At 36.4% G+C, this 20,664-nt stretch overlaps 1 protein-coding gene across 1 annotated transcript in view; it reads right to left on the bottom strand.

The window, feature by feature from the left end:
- LOC136031116 (limb region 1 protein homolog) overlaps nt 1-14,051 on the bottom strand; it is a 52,008-nt gene extending 37,957 nt beyond the window's left edge. Inside the window, exons 1-2 of the mRNA XM_065710428.1 lie at nt 13,909-14,051; nt 671-795 (exon numbers count right to left, since the gene is read on the bottom strand). Coding sequence (XP_065566500.1) covers nt 671-795; nt 13,909-13,980 — 197 coding nt within the window. The 5' untranslated portion in view covers nt 13,981-14,051. The remainder of the gene's footprint in view (nt 1-670; nt 796-13,908) is intronic.
- Nucleotides 14,052-20,664: the final 6,613 nt, after the last annotated feature.

The following is a 20,664-nucleotide window of genomic DNA, read 5'->3' as shown; positions in this document are numbered from 1 at the left end:
GACATTACTCAGAGGAATTGTGTAAACATAATTTTAAATAGTAGTTTCAATGATAATAGGTCAAACAGTAGGCTGTACAAAAAGTATGGTTTGATCCCAAGTTCTAGGGCCATGAGATAAGTAATTTTAAGACAGCTGCACCACACAGCACGTCCTTGAACAGAGTGGGAAGTTGTCATAAGAAAGGATTTATTGAAAATAGAATCTGAACAGCAGGAAGTAAATAGTGAATCTTTGAAGAGATTGGGGAACAGGAGAGTCTACGTAGCTGTGCTGGCCTTAGCAATTGTATAGTTTATAAATAAATGTAAACCTTTTTGGAAAAAAAATGTAAATTATGAGAGACCATTCGTAGGGGTGAAATGGAACCTTCGAATATCATTATTAAAGAAATAAGTCTGTAATGTTTTTTGTAGATTTTTCTATCCTGTTTAAATTTATTGTTCATCAATTAGGGAAAATTTCATGCCAAATCATAGGTTTCTGTGAAATTGATGAGTCAATATTTGTACATCCCTACACCAAAAGAAAATTATTGAAAAAACTGGAAGCAACAAAAGAGGCTGTAGAAACGTGGCCAGAAGAACATATAAATTGTATATGTTATACACATACTATTTGTTATACATAAAACACTCAACTAGGTAAAAAACAAAGAACAATGACTAACCTGATTCTGTATACAATGGCTTCATCAGCATCAGTAGCAAGATCTTCATCTTTAGCTCTTTTCTTGAAATGACTAATTATACCGAAGCCAAGAAGATACAGGCCGAAGAAAAACAAAAAGTTGATCTAAAATAGAAACTTCGTTACTACATTCTACATTTGGTTACAACATCACTATTGCAAGAGGTGAAGAGCCTGAAAAATAATTTCTGAATTTTTTGGTTTCTATTTGTGAACAACTGTTCATAGCCTATAATTGGAATTTTCCTTGGCCTAAAAACAAACAGTCAAGACGAAATTTAATGTAAAAATTCTGATTTGCAGCTGCTACCAAAGTCGAAAAAATCATGTATAAGAAAACTTTGAAAAAAAAGAACAGATGCTTCCAAGTATTTTGAGCACTAAATAAATATAGGGAAGTGAATTAGACTGAGCTCATTATAAGGGAGCGGGTTATAATTTTTAGTCGTAGAAATCGCTGAATTTTTTGCAAATTACTGCAGCTGAGTTACCCTATGCTTGACTTGGACTATAGGCAGAGGCAGCCTTACTGGTGCGCAAAGCCTTGCATAGCCGCCACTGCGTGGGTCCTAACGTCATGGTCATAATACAGCAGGAGTAGCAAGAATGTAACTTCCAGCGGGAGTAGTATTAATGTGATTCCTAGGGTTCAGCAGGTACATTATGATTTTTACAAGACAGCAGATAACAACCGCGCAACAACAAAGAGGGCTGCACACGTTCTATTGCTTACAAGTTATATTGCAAAGTTACAAAATCACTCATATGATTTTAATTTTTAACACATTTGGATCTGTTAGTGCAGTCGCACCACTTGCCACCCCCAAAGGCTTGCATTGACTGTAGGTCTTGATAAAAAGGCTGCTAGGATGTTAGTAAACTTCAACTTCCAAGCCCAACCTGAATTATTTTCAAATTCAACAGCTAGTTTGCTTGAAAGTTTCAAACAATACAAGCAGGGAAAGGATAATAGTGCAAAATTAAAAAATGTCTTCCACAGCCATCACTTGGGCTGTAGATCTACTTCTTGGTAAAAGTATAGTACAGAAATCAGATAGCAGCAGAATTGATTTGCTCACTCTGAAGGTTTTCTCTTGTCTTTTGCGTTTATTTCTCATTACCAATTGGTTCATAGTACTAATGAAAAGCCAATTTGAAAAAAAAAATCTGAAAATCTTTTAGGTAGCTTAGGGTAATATCTGGCCCTGTTGGGGACAGAAGATTGGTTGGGAGAAATACAACAGCAGAAATTATCACATTTAGAAGGAGATTTGAAATGAGAATTTAATGCTGTTTTTCTCCAATCTGATAGTTTTTTACTGTAGCTTTCTTTTTTCTGAGTATTATTTTTTAAATTATCTTAAATCACAATTGCAAGTGACAAGGGGAGGTTCATCCTCCTGTACAATATTGCCGGGTGAGTGATCTCGTGGTATTACTTTCTGTGTGTGGACAAAGAGGCATCCCAGTTGAATTTTTACTCCATGTCTCCCCTGTCACCACCCACTGACTTCTTAAATGCTTTGATGAATTTTGCCTGGACTGCTCCTTCATTTAGACAGTTCCACAAGGGGACACCTTGGGGCGCAAAGAAGTTAGATTGGTCGTTGGTGTTTGTAGGTAAACTATTGTAGCTTCTTTGAGTGTTCCCTAGTGAGTTTTGATTAACTGGAGAGAAAGGTCATTTCCTGTCTCCATATCCAGAAATTTCTTTATCATTTATTACATCTCTGTGGTTCCTGCTGTAGGTCAAATTTTGCAGATTCAGCTTCTTTAGGTATTCATCATACTGCAGGCAATTCAAGTTGTTCAGGAGCTTAGTAGCTCTCCTTTGGACCTTCTCTGGTCCCTGTTTGTCCATTTCATAGTGGGGATGGGTAGCTATGGATCCAAATTCAAGTTTTGGTTGTACTAATACTGTGGCCAACAGCTTCTTCATCCTTTTAGGTTTTCTAGTGACGATGGTTCTTTTTATCAGTCCAAGTGCCATGTTAACTCCTACAACTTGATACTGAACATGTCCGTGGAACCTTAATGTACTGTCTAAGATTATAATTAAACAGGTGTTACTTCTCGCTTGAGATGAATTTTGGTAAATTCCCAAACTGTTGGAAATTAGGTTTTATTGCTCCCATAAAATAAGAAAGGTAACAAGCAAGATTTTGATGGTGTCCAGCCCATTACTCTTACTCCAGTTTTCTCCAAGTTATACGAAAGCTTTTTAGCCGAATGGTTGTAAGCAAAAATAATTGCAAATGTTGACCAACGACAATTTGGAAACTTACGCACTACATCTACCAACCGCTATCTTGTTCTCCTTATGGACACAATATGTAACACACTTGAAAAACCCAATACCTGGTTCAATGTTATCAATGTTGACTTGCAAAAAGCTTTTGATTTAATTAACAACAATACACTAGTAGAAAACTATCTAATGACTTTCAAGTTGACCCTTATTTAACTAGAATAATTGCGTCTTTCCTCTCTAATAGAATGCAAATCGTAAAATACCTGAATATATAATAATAATAATAATAACTTATTTATAACCCACAAAGTACATTAAACTGTGGAGTAAACACACAAAAAAGAAAAAACAAGACAAAAAACATAACAACATAAATAACATAGCAGTATAACAACATACAACATAAATAAATTACCTCCATTCAAAAAATGGCCAAAGAGGATCAAAAACACCGATCATTTGCCGAGTTTCAAGACATATATCTTTAGATAAATGTTTCAGTCGCGAGGGCGCATCAACGATGTCAAATTTAGAGACGACTGTATGATTCCGATACCACCGAGGCAGACGCAGCAAATACTTGCAATACTTAAAATATCCTGAGCGAATTTTCTTTGTATCCTTCTTGCGAAGGAGGAAAGCAAAACCAGAAAGATAAAAAACAGCAGGGGCACAAAAACTGGAATAAAGACGGCATAGTCCATTTCGGTTATACCGACCACGATTTGGTGAAATTTTCGCGTATCCAACCCGCATACTTTTCAGCACGCTGGACGTAATAGCGGAGCAAGTAGACGAAAGTGACGTGGAAAAAGAGAGACCCAACCATTTAATACTTGCTGAACATGGTATAGTTGAAGAACCCAAGCAAAGAGGTGATGCTGGTGGAGGACTCCCAAAACACAAAAACTCACATTTGGAGGCATTAACTGAAAGGCCTACTGTGGATAGTGCGGCTGAAAGCCGGTAGAAGTTGGTAATTAGACTATTTTTTGTCCGGCTAAGAAGCAGAACATCATCAGCATATGCAACGTGACTAATGCCTAAATTATCATTGTAAAAATTGACAGTTGAAGACGTTGGAGACATGAAGCTAAAACACATTTAAAAATGCTCGGGGATAACACGGCACCTTGCCTAACACCTTTTTTAACAGGAATATACTTCCCTACCGTACCATTCCACTGGAATGGGATTATGATCCCTTTCCAATTTATAATGGTTTGCCCCAGGGAACCCTCTTAGGTCCAAGTTTATTTCTTGCAATGACGAACAACCTTGGTGTCAATTTCCCGTATAGATGGAAATTCGTTGATGATCCAACTATCTTAGAGACATGTTTCAAAAATTTGAAAAGTAACCCAATGAAAATCTTGTAATCGATATCAGCTGAAGTTGTTACTAATGATATAAGATTCAATCCCTTAAAGTCAGCGGTTTTAACCATTAATTTCAACTATTAATCAAAGTACCCCTTCTTTATCGTGTCCAATCCCCCCTAAAATGTCAGTTACCATTATGAAGTTACTTGGTGTTACCATCTCAAGCAACTTAAAATGGGATTGCCATATTAAAATGGGATTGCAGTTTTCATTCAGCAGCCATCGGGTGAACATCGTCTAAAAAACAATATCCCAAGTGGTGATGAAACTTGCATTAATTGGATAACGATAAAGGACTTCTTTGTGAATAATTTTGTACTCTTTAGATACTATGCTGGTATGTCTTTTAGCAACGACACAATGACTTTTTGATTGGAATAATGGCTATTGATTGAAGTTTATAATAAAGATTGAAATTTGTAATTAAGAGTTAGAAACGAGTTATATCAGAATTAGTAAAAAAATATTTAATCTTTGGCGGTTGTTCGTTAAAGGTTATTGCTAATGTTCCCTTAAAAATTAATTTTCCCTCGAAATGTCCATTGAAGGAAGAGCGAGCGCTCCATTTTCAGAATAAATTAATTTCGAGTTGAACCTGATGCTTCGCTTGACTGGTGGAATGTATTTAAAGGACGTAGATATGAGAAATAGCTTTCGAATGAGCTATTAAGCATCTCTCTATGATGCTCTGGTAGCCTGCTGAAAAAAAAACGAAAAAAAAAACAAAAAACAGGAGGCAGATCAGTGCTACCAATGCAAAAAATTGATTTTTCTTGTTGTTCAAGGAATGCGACTGTAATCCTTAGTTGTTTTTTTGTTGTTTTTTTTTTCACTGATTATCTAGGCTCATTTTTTAAACCATGTCTTGGGAAAAAATATATTTCAATATTAAAATAAAGAATTAAAGATCTATATTTAACAAAATTTACAAAAAGAAAAGACACTCTTTTCTCGTCTTTCTTCCATTCCGAAGTTATTTTTTCCTTAAGTTAAAAGAGTTTAAAAGATAAAAAGCGAGAAACAATACTTAAACAAAATCAAGATAAAGTGTGAACAAAATACCAAATTTTCAAAAAGTGTATGGGAAAGAAAATAAAAAGTAATAAAGATTTAAAGAGACAACAGGAGATTTTAACCAAACAGAAAGTGAAAATTTTCCTCGCGTATTCTTGCGTTGTAACAAGATCATACCTGAGTTTAGAACCGTGATTCCCTGCATTAGACAAAGGTCCCACATGCGGGGCAAGGTAATATATCGATAGGTCATGTATAGGGAATGCATCCTTTGGATGTCTATACTTTACAGCCTTAATTTTGAAAGAAAAACAATTATGTAAATGACACAACATTCAAATACATAAAAATCATGTTTGCAGCAGTAGCTGCAACCTATTGGCGTAAGAAATATTGTATTCTATAAAGTATTTTCAGTACTAAGTCTAATTGTCACCTAATTTACACAAATTCTCGCATATTCTCTAGGGAGTGTTTTCTGCAAGCATGAATTGTTTCATGGTTGGAACCGGAGCTGCAACCTAGTAAAGAACAAACCAGAGCACATAGTAACCAAAAGTTAAAAACGCCTTTTGAAAAGAAAAACTGCCTAGTGAAAAAAAAAATGACATCTGACACTGACACAGGAATGATAACTATTATTTCGGTTCGTCTTAAAAGTAAAAGTTTATTGCAAAAAGAAATTTATAGTAATCTCAAAAAAAGTTTGAAACCCCTCGAAAATGGTGTCAGATCAAAATAAAAAGTGTACCATTGGAATCGGCATGGTCGAAAGCCTTGTACAGGGAAATTACAGTCCCCCTCCTTGAACAACAAGAAAAATCAATTTTTTGCATTGGTAGCACTGATCTGCCTCCTGTTTTTTTGTTTTGTTTTTTTTTCGTTTTTTTCAGCAGGCTACCAGAGCATCATAGAGAGATGCTTAATAGCTCATTCGAAAGCTATTTCTCATATCTACGTCCTTTAAATACATTCCACCATCTGCAAGTGCCATATGGCACTTTGTACCATTTCTAAAGGAATGGGGCTAGGAAGCTACCAAAACACTGCAGACAGATTTTTTATAAATCATATAAAAAATATTAATCATATCTACTTTTTCTCTATAAAATTCACCATCTGAAAGTCCCAAATGACATTATTGAAACCATGTCTCAAGCGGAGAAGGTGGGGCTAGTGGGCATCCAGAACTTCTTAGAGAGATGTTTAATGGCTCATTTGAAAACTATTGCTCATATTTACTTGCTTTTTATCAGTTCTACCATTCGTAAGTGCCATATAGCACTGAAAACTGCACTTTTGGTGTCATTTCTTAAGCGGAAAAGCTTGTAAGTATAAAACAATGCCATTGTAATAGTTATGGTCCAAAGCCCTTTGCTAAAGATCTACAAGAACCCCTTCTGTATACTCCCCTCCCAGCCCCCTTAGCAAGTCTCATTAGTCTGTTGGGAGAATTCACTATGAACTCTTTATCACGGTCAGCCGAAGTTCGGGCTTAAGTGATTAATGGAACTCGACAATCCCATGTTAAAATTGAAAAATATATATTTAAAAAGTACTCAAGTATTCATTGGCGGAAGATACCGCTTTTAATATCAGGCCGCAGCTTCTTGAAGACGCTACGAAATGTTTGCTAGAATTTTGCTCTATTTCCTCTAATTGCTCAGAAATCTTAGAAAATGTCTAGCTCTTTTTCACAAGTGTACTCTATGAAGGACATTGATTTTAGAACAAAATCGGTACTATCATAAGCAGAAAACTATAGCCTGTAAGATGATTGCAACCATTTTTCGATGTATTTTCCTGTTTTCGAGCAGTCCCATAGAATATTTTCAGCTACCTGAAATTTTTACAAGTTTTTTTGCCAGAAAGAATCGTTTCAGATCGATAATAACACCCCTAGCGACCAGATTGACAAGCTGGTATAATTAACCTGCTATTTCCGCCAATGAATAAGTGCTATTTGAAGGGTTTTTGACAATCGACGGTCTCTAGAGAATTGGGAGACAGAAGGCTATCCTAACTTCAATTTTGAACCTCAATGTTTTCAAGTTCACTTAATCACAGCCTTAAGAGGAAGAAATTCATTGAAGAACAAGTAACTGAATCTCAAAATTCCAAATGACTATTCCTTGGCGAACCCCCTCCCCTCCTCCTATTCACAAAAGTTGAGCTTCACCAAATGTAATTTAATGCTCTCACACTTTATAATAGAAGCTTTTAGTAACTCAATGTTTTATAATAGCCAATTACAAATGTATTTGCTGAATAAGGTCCTACACGAAGAAATAGATAAAATTCGATCATCAGCCACCATAGTTTAGTTACTAGCACGTTAAGCTTTGAATCAGAATAGCAAGGGTTCAGTTCCTAAATCAGGCATTTTTATTTCAATTATGGTTATCTACCATATATATGATTATTTATCAGCGAGTTCACTATTGTTGTTAATTTTCTTGTGAAATGTTCCATACACTATTGTTGGAACAAATTACACCCCTGACCCCAACCCTTTGCCACTTAGGGGTTGTAGAAGTGTATGCATATGGTTCTGGAATGACTCAAAGTTGTATCTTCAAAGAGGGATTACTTGTTGCTATATTCTATTAATATCATTTCCTTATTTTACTATTTAAAAAACAGAATAAAACTATTTGTAGTGTATATAGAGAAATCATAGCACTAAGAACTTATTAGCATTTTTCTTTTCTGTGATATTTTGCTGGATGTCAAGTTACTTTCCAACTTTTCTTGTTTTTGCTATTCCACACCTGTATGTCTAATGGTTTTTTATGTCTATCAGGGGGAAGGGGGGAGATGTTTAGTGAAATAAGTTCAAAACTTTGCTTAGGTTTTGAAAACCTTAAAAATCTTCTTTAGAAAAATAGTTAATCTTTCCTAACTGTCAAGGTTGCCCACCTTCAAAAATCGTTCACCAACACCTTCAAACATCATTTTGTGTAACATGGATTTCTCAGCATTATTTGAAAACAATCAGAAATTTAATATTTTTTTTCAACTGAAAGTAAGGAGCAACATTAAAACAAACAGAATTATTCTGTATATGAGGGTGCTGTCCCCCTTAAAAAATTTAAAAAAAATCATTGCAGTGTTGCTTCTGCACTAAATTTAAATTAAAAATGGGCAAATATTAATTTTAAAAAGCAAAGTTTTTCCAAGAGAAGCAAAGAGCAAAGTTGAAACTTGAAATGAACAGAACTTATTGCTTCACAGATTATTTGACGTATACCAATAAAGCTAGTACAAATAAACCAAACAATCTTATTTCCCTATGTTTGTAGGATTATAGAAAACTAGCACTTTACTGAAAAAACAAAACAATAAAGGAGTTTTCATACAGTAAAAGTAAACCAATTAAGGCCACTTTTTACAGTACTTTTTTTAAGAAATACTAAAGTGTATTTCTTACAATTTAAGAGTGTTTATTACTCACTATTGGTATTATAGCTGATGAGACCAAAATGTTACCTAATAAATCAATCCAATATTTATGTATGCTGTTCAGTGACTTTGTGGTCATTAAAAAAGTATTCATTTTTATGCTTATGTTTTTAAGATAATTTTAATTGCATACTGAAAGTTACAATGTGCAAATAATGTAGCCCAAATTTTTTCTAAAGTACAATATTTCTATCATATTTTGTGATACCGTATCTCATCAAGATTAGTCGGAGAAACAGGTTCTACTTAGATGAAGAACTTAACATAGGCACTATAACATATAAGTGCCAAAAAATGTATTATTGAATACTTAGGGCAGGCACATGCACCTTCACTTTTTCCAGTATTTATTATAAAACAATTTCCCAAAACAAGTTTTCACACATTTTGAAAACATATTTAGGTTTGTCTTTTTCAAAAATGTTCCATTGCCCCTTTCCTCTGAAGAATACCCAATGCCCCTTGACTAGCTGGATGTGAGCCCTCTCTTGCCCCCCTCATCAATAAAAATACAGTAGCTATACCCCATCTTACTATGTATAAAAAACTAAACGAAAATATAAAAATAATGGAATGCTTGGGTTGCCTTATAATATACAATATGTTTCAATTAATCAGATCGTTATGTTTCCTCATGCTATCAACATTTTTAATCATTACAAAACAAATTTAATCCACAATTTTGTAATAACTGCTCAGACAAAATGGATTTTGTCTATTGCATTTTGTCAAGATTGTCAAAGACTATTGCAGAGGAAACTGTTGGAAACAGCACATCTGGAATTGTAATGTCCTCATTAAATGGATTGAATCGTAGAACTTTCGAGTTCTGTTCATTCACTTGTAGACCATTTGATTCACACTGGGTGAGGAAGTCCATAAAAAGTCAGGTCAAACTGCTGCTTTGCAACCGCATGGACTGTGTACTTGAGAAGTGCATACAAGTCGCCAACGAACTCAAAATGCTCCTCAAATTTTGATAAGATTGGATTGACGACGGCAAAATATAAAAGAGCATCTAGTTTCATTCCTTGGGGCAGTTGGAGGTTAGTTTGGGCAACTCAGAGCAGGTATCTTCAGCAAACAAAGGACAGACTGATTGCAATCTGCCCCGTAGAAATTCTCTCACTAATAGCATTATTTGATTTTTAGCTCCCATCTCTTCCAGATTTGTCTATGTGGTCAGGTGTTTGATAAGGTTGAATGCGTTTCCATAGTTAGACAAAAAAGTAAATCGGCAATACTATTAGAAATGTTCAGCAACTTAAAGATTAAGTGGTACATTTACACCAGATATACTGGTGTCCTAATGCCTGTAACCATATTGGTACGGATCTATCAAAGGCGCAATTTGTTATAACAGAGAATGGCAAATAGAACCCTCAGCTACCTTCGCTAGGTTGGGAGTTATTGATATGGGAATAGGGTAACTTAAAATTCAGTACGACTCGGACATACGCGCCTCTAAAGGTCTCTTAAAATAATTGTTCTGAGAAAATTGGTTCGTTACTTATGCAATTGGCTTGGCAAGGTGAGTATTCTTTCAGTAATTTAACGGGGAGTTCACCTGGGTATAAGGCAGTTGTTACGTAGCTGTCCGACTGCATATAAAACTGCCATTTCTGACGCCTCTACGATTCTGTCCATACTACAGTTATTAATAATGTCATTCCTTTGTTCGTCATTTATGCCTGAGTAAGCAGTACAACTTTGAGTAAAAATTTATTAGTTTCAGAGGCTTTGATTAAACTACCGTCTTTACTGATTTGTACTTCAGTTCCTTTCTTATTTCGACTAAGCTCTTTTACTGCATTGTGCCACTGGATTTTGTTAAGATTGTTGCTATCTGCTGTATTATCTCATGCATTATTGTATCTCAAGATGAAAAATGACAAAGAGGAGGAGTGCACTATCACAAATGCAATTATCATAGTGTAAAATTGCATAAAATAAGAAATCAAATTGTACTATTCTTTTTTTAATAGTGCATCCTTCTAAGGAGGCACTCTCAGCCACTGGTGCCTTTCTATTAAATGGATCATGAGAATAGAATATGATTTATTGGCTAAAATAGCACACAAGCTAGCATAAGCAAGTCAGAACAATTACAATGATAAAATAAATGTTAAGGGACAAACATAGTTGCAAAGTTAAATCAATTATTAAAATGCAAAACGAAATAGGGAATGAAAGAGTTTTTGTACCTCATTGTCAACATTTGGGGACACAAGTCAAGTTGAGTATTTGGAGCTCTACAAGCATTAAGTCTTGTATTGGGAAGGATCGGGGGGTTTTCTTTGAAGGGGGGAAGAAGACATCAATGATAGTCAGAACTAAGGCACTTGTGCCCAAAGTTCATGGTAAGGAAGTGACATCATGATTCCAATGTAGTGAGTTCAAGTCTAGCCAAACCTTCATTATAAGTAGTATAGGATGTCCCCAGTACAATTTTTATAGCTCTTTTTTGAATGCTTTCAATTTTAGAACATAAGGATTTGGTCAACCCAGGGTGCCAGACAGGCCAAGCATATTCAAGAAAAGGTCTTAAATAAGAACAACAAATTATTTTAAGGTTCTGGATTGATATGGAGAACTGTTTGAGAAGGGAGAAAGATCTAAGGAGAAAACCACCTGTTTTAAATAAGTGAAAAGAGTGAGATTTCCATTTAAGGTCATTGTCCAAGTGCACACCAAGCAGCTTAACCATGTTTAAATTTGGAATGCAAAGGTAATTATTGATAGGGGGTATATTTTTTAAAAAGTAGAATAGCATTAAACTGCTTTTTGGTATGCTCAGATTGAGTTTAACATTGTCAAGATCATTCTTTCAGTTGTTAATGAGTGATTCAAGCTTAATACCCAAAGTGTTAGAGGTTTGACAAAGGTTAAGTAATGTCAAATCATCTGCAAATTTAAAAGTGTTGTCAAAGTTTGGTAAAACATTGTTAAAAATAATTAAGAATGCTAAAGGACCCAATTTTGTCCCTTGGGGTGCTCCACAGGAAATCAAGATAAAACCTGATGAATCTCCGTTAGGGAGGACTACACATTGCTCACGACCAGATGAAAAACTAGCTACCATACATAAAACAAAATCTCTGACACCTAAAGCCCTTGCATTATCAATAACTGTCTGATTATCTAAGTTGTCAAAGGCTTTACTAAAATCAGCAAAACCAGCCTAAAAATCAACAAAATCAACATAGGAACTACTTAACTCAAGATGTTTGAAAACAGTGTCAAGTATATAACATAAACAATGGATGGTGCTATGATTTGACCTAAAGCGAAACTAATTTGGGTTCATTTTATCTTGAATTTTGTCAAAGAGGAAATTGTAAATAAAACTTTTAAAAAATTATGAGAAAATAGAGGTTTTTGATATTGGTCTTAAGTCAGAGGGAACTTTTGGGGTCTTGTTTTTTTGGTATAGGTGATATAATAGCTTGTTTAAAACACACTGGAAAAATACCATCTACAAAACATTGGTTAAAAATTGCAGTTAGAGGTACACTTAAATAATGGGCACATTTCACAATCAATTTGGTAGGGATATCACCTGGGTATACTGACTTATTTATATAAAGATTTTTGAGTCTAAGCAGGGTCTGATGTATTTCAGTCATAGGAATTTTACTCATTGCACTGTTGGCAGGCATATTTTGGAGTGGCAGGTGGGTTTTACAAGTTGAAGTAAAATAATCATTTATGATGTCTGTACTCACTGGGTTGCCATTACTATTCAGTAAGAGACACTTAGAAGAGAATTGGCCTTGTTTTAGTTTATCTGCATCCCTTTTCTCCTTATGTCTGTAAACCACCCTTGGGCAGAAAACAGCACATGAGAGCAGCTTTTTAGAAAGAAATATTAACAGGCTAATAAAATAAAAAAATACCCCAAGGATATACAGAAAATATGGCTGATGGATTTCTCATGAAATACCAATATTTGGTGCTTTGAGCTAACTGTTGACAAGATATCAGCATGGCCTGAAAAAAAATATAAATCACCAAAGTCAGCACAATTCCTTGTATATAGTCTTAGACTATGTACAAATATTACAAGAGGTTGAAATACATGTAATATCAGAGCAACTTTGAAAATCTAATCCCTAATAGAAAATTTGGTAAAATTCTAGTTAATTGACTTCTTGCTATCTCAGGAAGGGTTTAGGTTAGGAAAATGAAACTTCCAGGGATGTGTCTATAGGCTAAAGTATGTCCTGGGAAGATATTTTGAAGTAGGCCTACCTACCTCTACTCCTTCTCCCTCTAGAGGGCCCTGACCTTCAATGACTTTTAAAAATGTGTCATAAAAGTAAAACCTTGCAAAATAGATCTCAGGGCCTCTAGAAGGCCCTGAAAATTGCCTACATGACAGGTCTATACTTATTGAAATTTTGACAAAACAACATTTTACCTTAATTTTCAGTTACTAGTCACTTTTTCTCTGCCTTTAGTTCTGAAAATGAAATTCCTGTTATTTGAGTAGAATTTTGAGCCATATCAATGTTTTTTTCAAAATTTAGGAAATGTATTTGCATATCTTTAAAACCTTATAAAATGGAATTGAGCAAAGTTATGAAGCTGAAAACAATTTTGTTCTACTTCAATTAAGCAGAAGATCTATTTCGCAAGGTTTCACTTTTATAACATACATATTTTTGAAGGTCATTAAAGGTCAGAGCCCTCTAGAGGGAGAAGTAGTGGAGGTAGTTGCTTTAAAATATCTTCCCAGAACATACTTTAGTCTGTAGATTCATCCCTGAAAGTTTCATTTTCCTAAGCTAAATCCTTTCTGAGGTAGCAAGAATTCAATTAACTAGAATTTTACCGAAAATTCTTGAATGCAATGACATAGCCTATGTCAAGGAATTGTGTCATCACACTTTTTGTCAGAAGGGGCCATTCAAAGAGCTGTTGCCAATGAGTTCCAGAGAAGGGGGCATTACGGGGAATTATAACCAATTATGCCCCAATATTACCTGTATAACCTATCCATTCCTTAAAGTAGGCCTATAAGTCACTTAAATCAGTAGGGCCTAACTTTTATAACCTAGTAAATAAAATTTGAGTAACTTGCAATTTTACGCCAAAATTCATGCTTACAATTAAGATCCTGACATTATTATGGAAAATCTGTTCTTGCACAGTCGTTTCTTCTTCATCAGGAATATCCATGAATCAAAATTTAAATTTGTCATGCCCATAGGATTTTGAATTTTATGCTTTTGATGAGGTTGTTGTTGTTGTTTGGAGTTTGACGGGTTCGACCAATGTCGAAATCTCAAGTATGCAGAATTAATTTCTGCATAATGAAATCTCAAGTATGCAAGTCATATGCGTTCGTATTACTGTGGCTTATTCAGTTATTCTGTGGCTTCTGTAATCACTAGCTTGCTTGGGTGTTACTTCAGTCAATATTCACTGGACCAGAACAGTATTACTTTGCTAGTAGGTTGCTAGTATTTCCGTCGCCTCCCCCTATGAGCCAAATTTTAAATTCCCATCTTGGGAGAAAACAAGCAAAACCTAAAACAAAATAGATGAAACACTGGATTTGTCTATTATGAGATGTAACAACCTGAACCTAATCACTAAACTTTCAAGTCTTGGAATGCCTTCCAAAATTACTATCCCTTTGTAAGTCCTTCAGTAAAAAGATCCTATATTGTTTATGTTGGTTCAGTCTTTTCTCCCAAAATGCCAATAACCCAAGGACTTCCACAAAGGGGCAGTCCTGAGTAGGCTCTCTTTCTCTTCAATCCCCTGGGACATGATCCTCCCCAATTCTAATATAAAATATCTTGATGACACATCATTATAAGCAGCTGAGATTGTACAATTAAAATTGCAAAAGTCACTTTTCCCCGAAATATTATTTACCCCTTGCACTTATCAAGACTACTAACATTTAATTCCACCAAACGTGTAAAATAGTTCCTGCAGACTACTGCTACTACTCCTACCAACATTGCAATGCAGCACTAAGCTGCCCAAGGTGAACACTGCTGCGCATGTCTTCTATCCCAATCTGATTAAAGGCTCCCTCTTTACATCCTCCAAAGATGCTCCCATTTCCCTTAAATTTTTCGATACGGCCCCCTCCCCCTGCATAAGATGACGAGCGGCTTTTTGTTTGACTCTAGACATGTTGTACGATATGGATAATCTGTCCTCCTTCATTCGTAGAACTTATCATTGTCATCTCAGCCTTTCTCGCATTATAGACCTAGAAAGCACGTTTTTCGTAAAGCTTACAGTTTGAGATACGGTCAGTCAGTCTGGTAACCAAAACAATCCGTAGGCATTTTCTCTAGAAAACATCTAGCAAATCTTCTTCCGTCTTTTGGAGCAACCAAGCTTCAGAGTCTTGTTTTGAAAACGCTCTTTAAATGTAATTTTATCAAGTTCAGCAATTTTTTCTAGATGTAAGGAGTGGGAATAAGTTCTTTAGTCTAAGATGTGAATTTAGAATTTATTATAGGGACGGTCCAAGTCCTTGGTGAGGTATGGGAGAATATGAAGGCAATAGACCTGGTTAGCACTGGAAAATTCATTTGAACATCTTCAAATTTTTATGCAGCGCCTGAAAACCCGGATACTTTTCTTAACCAATTATGCAGGGAGTACTAGTAAGTATTCTTCTTAATTTAAATTCTCAAAGGTGTTTTCTGTAAGGTGTTGGGTTGTGAGATGTTTCAAACAGGCTAAATTGGCTACTTAGGTCTACTTTTATAGTACTAGAATTGTTTGTAATAAGTATCCTTCTTAATTTAAATTCTCAAATGTGTTTTCTTAAGGTATTGGCTTGTGAGATGTTTCAAACAGGCTAAATTAGCTACTGAGGCCTACTTTAATAGTACTAGAATCTTTTCTAGCAAGTATTTTTCTTAATTTAAATTCTCAAAGGTGTTGGCTTGTGAGATGTTTCAAACAGGCTAAATTGGCTACTTAGGTCTACTTTTGTAATACTAGAATTATTTGTAGTAAGTTTTCTTCTTAATTTAAATTCTCAAAGGTGTTTTCTATAAGGTGTTGGCTTTTGAGATGTTTCTTTGCATGCGAGGTTAAAGCAGAGGACAACAGAGCTTGTATATGTTATTTTTATCCTTTACTTTATAGTCTAAATTAAAGTAAAGTTGCAATTTACTGCAACTATTTATTAGTTGCATTAGTTAGTTAATTTTTAGATTTTCATGCTAGGTTTTGGTAGAGGACAACAGATAGGGGAGTGCCCTACAGATAGGTAGAGTAGCTCCATAGGAGGCTTAGACCAAGTAGGACCTTGTCATAGGGGGGTCCATAATAGAAACTGGGGCACCCTCTCCTGGGGGTCATAAATACAGGTGGAAGAGGAAGAAGGCCCCTCAAATGCACACTCAACAGGGCCCAGTGCCGTGTTCACACGTCAGATGAGTTACAAACCTTCTCCCAGTAATGGGTTAAATTGCATGGTGATGCAGAACACCATCCTGGGAGGATCCTCTATAGGAGGACAACTGCGGCAGGGCGTAAGATCCAGATCTATGGACAACGACCTCTGTAAAGGGCTGCCTCGACCCTTTCGGGGTACCTGCAAGACTGGGAAACTTGCGGTCAATTTTTCCCACTTGAGGAGTGGCACCCCTTGAGGAAATTATAGCCTAGTAAACAACACAGCACTCGTACGGGATTCTCATTATTGGATATTTTTCTGGGCTTGGTTTGTTTTGATGGGCGTTTTCGGGCTGAAATACCTCTTCCTAGCTGATTTATCTACTATAGGTTGCCTCCCCGTAGTAGCATAATATTTTTTAGGCATGAATATATAATGAGTTGGAGGTAATAGGCTTGGGACTGTCTGTGCAGGATTTCGACTCTTGTTGATAGAAGAGAATCGCCAAGTGCTGAAAACCATGTTGTGACCAAGATGGGCCCAGGATTGCACAAAGCCTCCAACTTAATGGAAGTCCCAGGGACTTCTTGCTGTCCGGTTCTAAGCCGGCTTAAGCGCTTCGGTGTAGACTTGAGAAGATATGTTGGTCCCCGTCCTGCACTGGTATCCGGGATCACTGCTTTTCCTGAGGCCAAAATAATTTCAAAGATTTAAAGAAAATGAAAATTGGAACTTGGAATGTTACGACGTTAAAAAATGACTATAGCATCGACATTTTGACTGACGAATTCAGACGGTTTGAACTGGATCTATTAGGAGTTTCAGAAACTCATATCCCAGGGGTAGGAAGCATGAAATTAGGTGACATAGAACTTGTTTACTCAGGCAGGAAGGATGGAGTACATAGACAGGGAGTAGGGCTCATGATGAATAAGGAAGCTGCTAAGTCTTATTTAGGCTGGGAAGGTATTAATAATAGAATACTAATTGCTCATTTTATGACAAAAAAGTTCAGGGCATCAGTTATAGTAGTATATGCCCCCGTTGAACCAACTGATGGAGATACTAGTGACTCAGATGAATTTTACTAGCAGTCACAGGAGCAAATAGACAGGGTACCAGGTAGAAATATGGTGTTTTTGCTAAGAGACTTTAATGCTCAGATTGGTAGAAGTAGGGATAGATGGTATCCTAGCCTAGGTAAATTTGGTGTAGGAAAAGAAAACAGTAGTAGCTATAGGCTTTTGCAAGTTTGTATGTTTAACAACCTAGTTATAACCAATACGGTGTTTGGTCACAAAATGGCCCATAAGTTGACATTGTATTCACGTGATGGTAAGACAGCAAACCTTATTGATTATGTTATTGTAAACAGAAGACTAGCAGGATCAATACAAGATACTAGGGTATATAGGAGTGCTGTTATTGATGTTAAAAGTAATTATCACCATCTAGTAGTGTCTAAGGTTAATTTAAAGCTGAAATTTCGGAAGGGTAACTACCTCCCGGAAAGTTATGATGTTGGTAGACTCCATGATGAAAATTTGAGAAAATAATTCCAGGAACAGTTGAATACTAAACTTGAGAGTTTAAAATTTGACAATATGGAAGATGGATGGAATAATTTCAGAAAAACAATTTGTGAAGTTGCTGATGGTGTCTTAGGGAAAAAGCAAAAACAAAAGTACACGTAACTCAACAATGGCAAGCACAACAAAGCTAATATAACAAAGAAAAACAATATAATAAAATAGACTAACAGATCAGTAGAACAGACGAAGTAAAGCTGCATTGATAACTAGAAATATTTACAAACACAGTATAGACCGCCGCCCATCTTTTGCATTCATCAAATTCATCATCTATTAATAGCCCACAAAGATAACCCTATGGAGAAAAGAAAAAGCAAACGAAATTAACAAAACGACCAAAAAAAACTAAATACTTATCCTACATAATACATAAATAACAAGAGAAAATATAACTAAACTAGAAAGATAACTTATAAGAAGAAGAAGATTATGGCACCATCACGCCATACAGGGAATTATTCTTGCAGAGAGATCGGACATAGTGAGAAAGCCGATTTTGGACAGCCAAGTATGGATCAACAATGCCATATCTTTCACTAATCCAAGAGTTTCTAGTCCAGGGTGGTATGCCTAACAAGAACTTACAAAAACGATAAAAGCATAACCGGATGGTACGTTTATTCCGATCGGTTGATAGAGCCCAAAACGGGGAAAGACCAATAACATGTGGCTGCACCATCGCATTGAAAAGTCTTGCTTTGATATGTCTATTATAATTTGTCTTGGTAGATATGAGTAGACCATAAGATTTGCGGATCTTGCTGGTCAAATGTTCAACTAGCACTGATCTTGTAAGTTTCACATCACAACCGATTGGGAGCCCGAGGTAAACTAAACTAGGCGCTGGTCTCACGACACTATTTCCAAGTCGGATATCAGGAACGTCATCTGAGCTTTGACGATTGAAAACAACAATTTCGCTCTCACTTTCGTTAAAAGATAGGTTTATTTCGGAATAAGCGTTACTTAGAATATCAAAGTTCTTTTCTATCATCCCAAAAGAACGGCTTAAATTCAGAATATCATCGGCATAATTTAACAGTGAAATATCTCTGCCTCTAAACACAAGACTCACCTCAACATCTTTTTGTGATTCTATAACACTATTATTGTAAAGGGAAGGGGAAGAAACTGCACCTTGCCGTATGCCTTTTTCTACAGGAACTACTACAGCCGAAACTTGTGGACAATCAATCGTCGGGACTTTAATTCTAACCTCCAGTTTCTTATATAAATTTTGGAGTGGTAGGACGATTGATCTGTCAAGGCCACGTTTGGGCGCACACGACAGTATCTGAGCATGGACGCCAGAATAGAACGCTCGGCGTACATCATGACTAGCTGCTATAACCCTTTCCCCTGTCTGGTCACACTCTAAAAGTACATTACAAATGAGATGGTAAACATGTTCCCTACTTGCAGATTGTTTAAAACTGAATTGGTTATCAGGGCTTTCACAGATTCTACATAACTCATCAATAAAAAGAAGCTCAAAAATTTTGCAAAGAACTGGGGCAACTGTTATGGGGCGGCGATAGCCGCATTTAGGAGGGTCTTTTCCTTTCCTTAATACCGGCGTGACAACCCCAACACAAAAGGAATCTGGCACTAAACCGCAAGGGAAGATCTTCTGGTATAACAGAGTGAGACGCTCAGAGACCCTTTGGCTGCCACGAGCTAAATGCATGCCACAAACTTGGTCAACACCTCGCGAGAACTTCTTCTTTGCTTTAATTATCGCCGCCCAAACATCAGAAACAGTTAGCACAAACCCGAGTGAAGGCGATGCTTCATTTGAGAGGAGATCAAGGTATCTTCATATTTCGACACAAGCTGAGCATCGGGTGTTGTAAATTCTATTTTGTAATAACTATTCCACTGTTCTTCTATGGGCCAAAGGCTGGGACCGTCGCAATCACTTCTTTTTTTCCTTTTAGGGAAATTCCACACGGCGTTTGGGTCACTTTTCAGCGTGTTACTATTTTCGTCCAGAATGGTAGCATTGTGCTTCTGCAGGCATTTGGCAAACTTTCTCTTCAGATAAATCCGCACCGTATTCACAGCACCTGACCGGAGCTTTCCCATATCCATCCACATTTTGTACCAAAACTTAGAAAAATGACAAAGCTGAGCTAGGAGTGGGTGCAATATACATTTAAATCAATCTGTTTCTCTGTGGTTTCTAGGCTGGGTTTCGCTTGCAGAAGGTGGTAGGATGCCTTGATCCTTCCCATAATTTCATCACAAACAGACTGGTATACGTCTATTTTGATCTTCTTCCATTCGGATTTCCTACGCCACTTCCTGACTTTGCTTAGACCTATGCTTGGCTGTATAGTTGTATCGAAAGAACAGAATACGGGTAAGTGATCGGAAATGTTGATTGTAGTGTTCACATATGGAGAGGGGAGAGGCAATGTCGTTTGCTTGGTTTGAAGAAAGAAATCAAGGGCCGAGGTTGCTCCCGAGTTATGGATGTATGTAAAATCAAGATCGTTCAAAAGAACCTCAAGACCGGTGAGGGCATTAAGGAAGATTTGTGAACGTGGTTTTGTACTAGACAGATTACAGTTCACGTCAACCGCTAGTATAACGCTTAGTCCCTTTTGTTTTGAACTACTAACTGAACTTGCTAATTTTTTGCAAGCAATACTGAACTTGCGTTCAGACTTAAGGTCTCGGTAGTCAGTTGGCATGTACACTGAGTAAATGACAGTCTCGTTTAATTTGACCGCAGCATAATTGTCAGAAGACGAGTGAAGAGTCAGTAGAAGCTCCGCTCGGGCGAGTACCGATATAACACCGGATGGCCTACCTTTTCCACTTTGACTGGTTATCGCTGAAACCCCAAATATTTTCAACCATCCGTCCAGTGAAAGAATGTCCAGACTTTCA

This window comes from Artemia franciscana, chromosome 9, assembly GCF_032884065.1.
Source record: "Artemia franciscana chromosome 9, ASM3288406v1, whole genome shotgun sequence".
Lineage (NCBI taxonomy): Eukaryota > Metazoa > Arthropoda > Branchiopoda > Anostraca > Artemiidae > Artemia > Artemia franciscana.
This window is presented reverse-complemented; position numbering and strand designations above follow the sequence as displayed.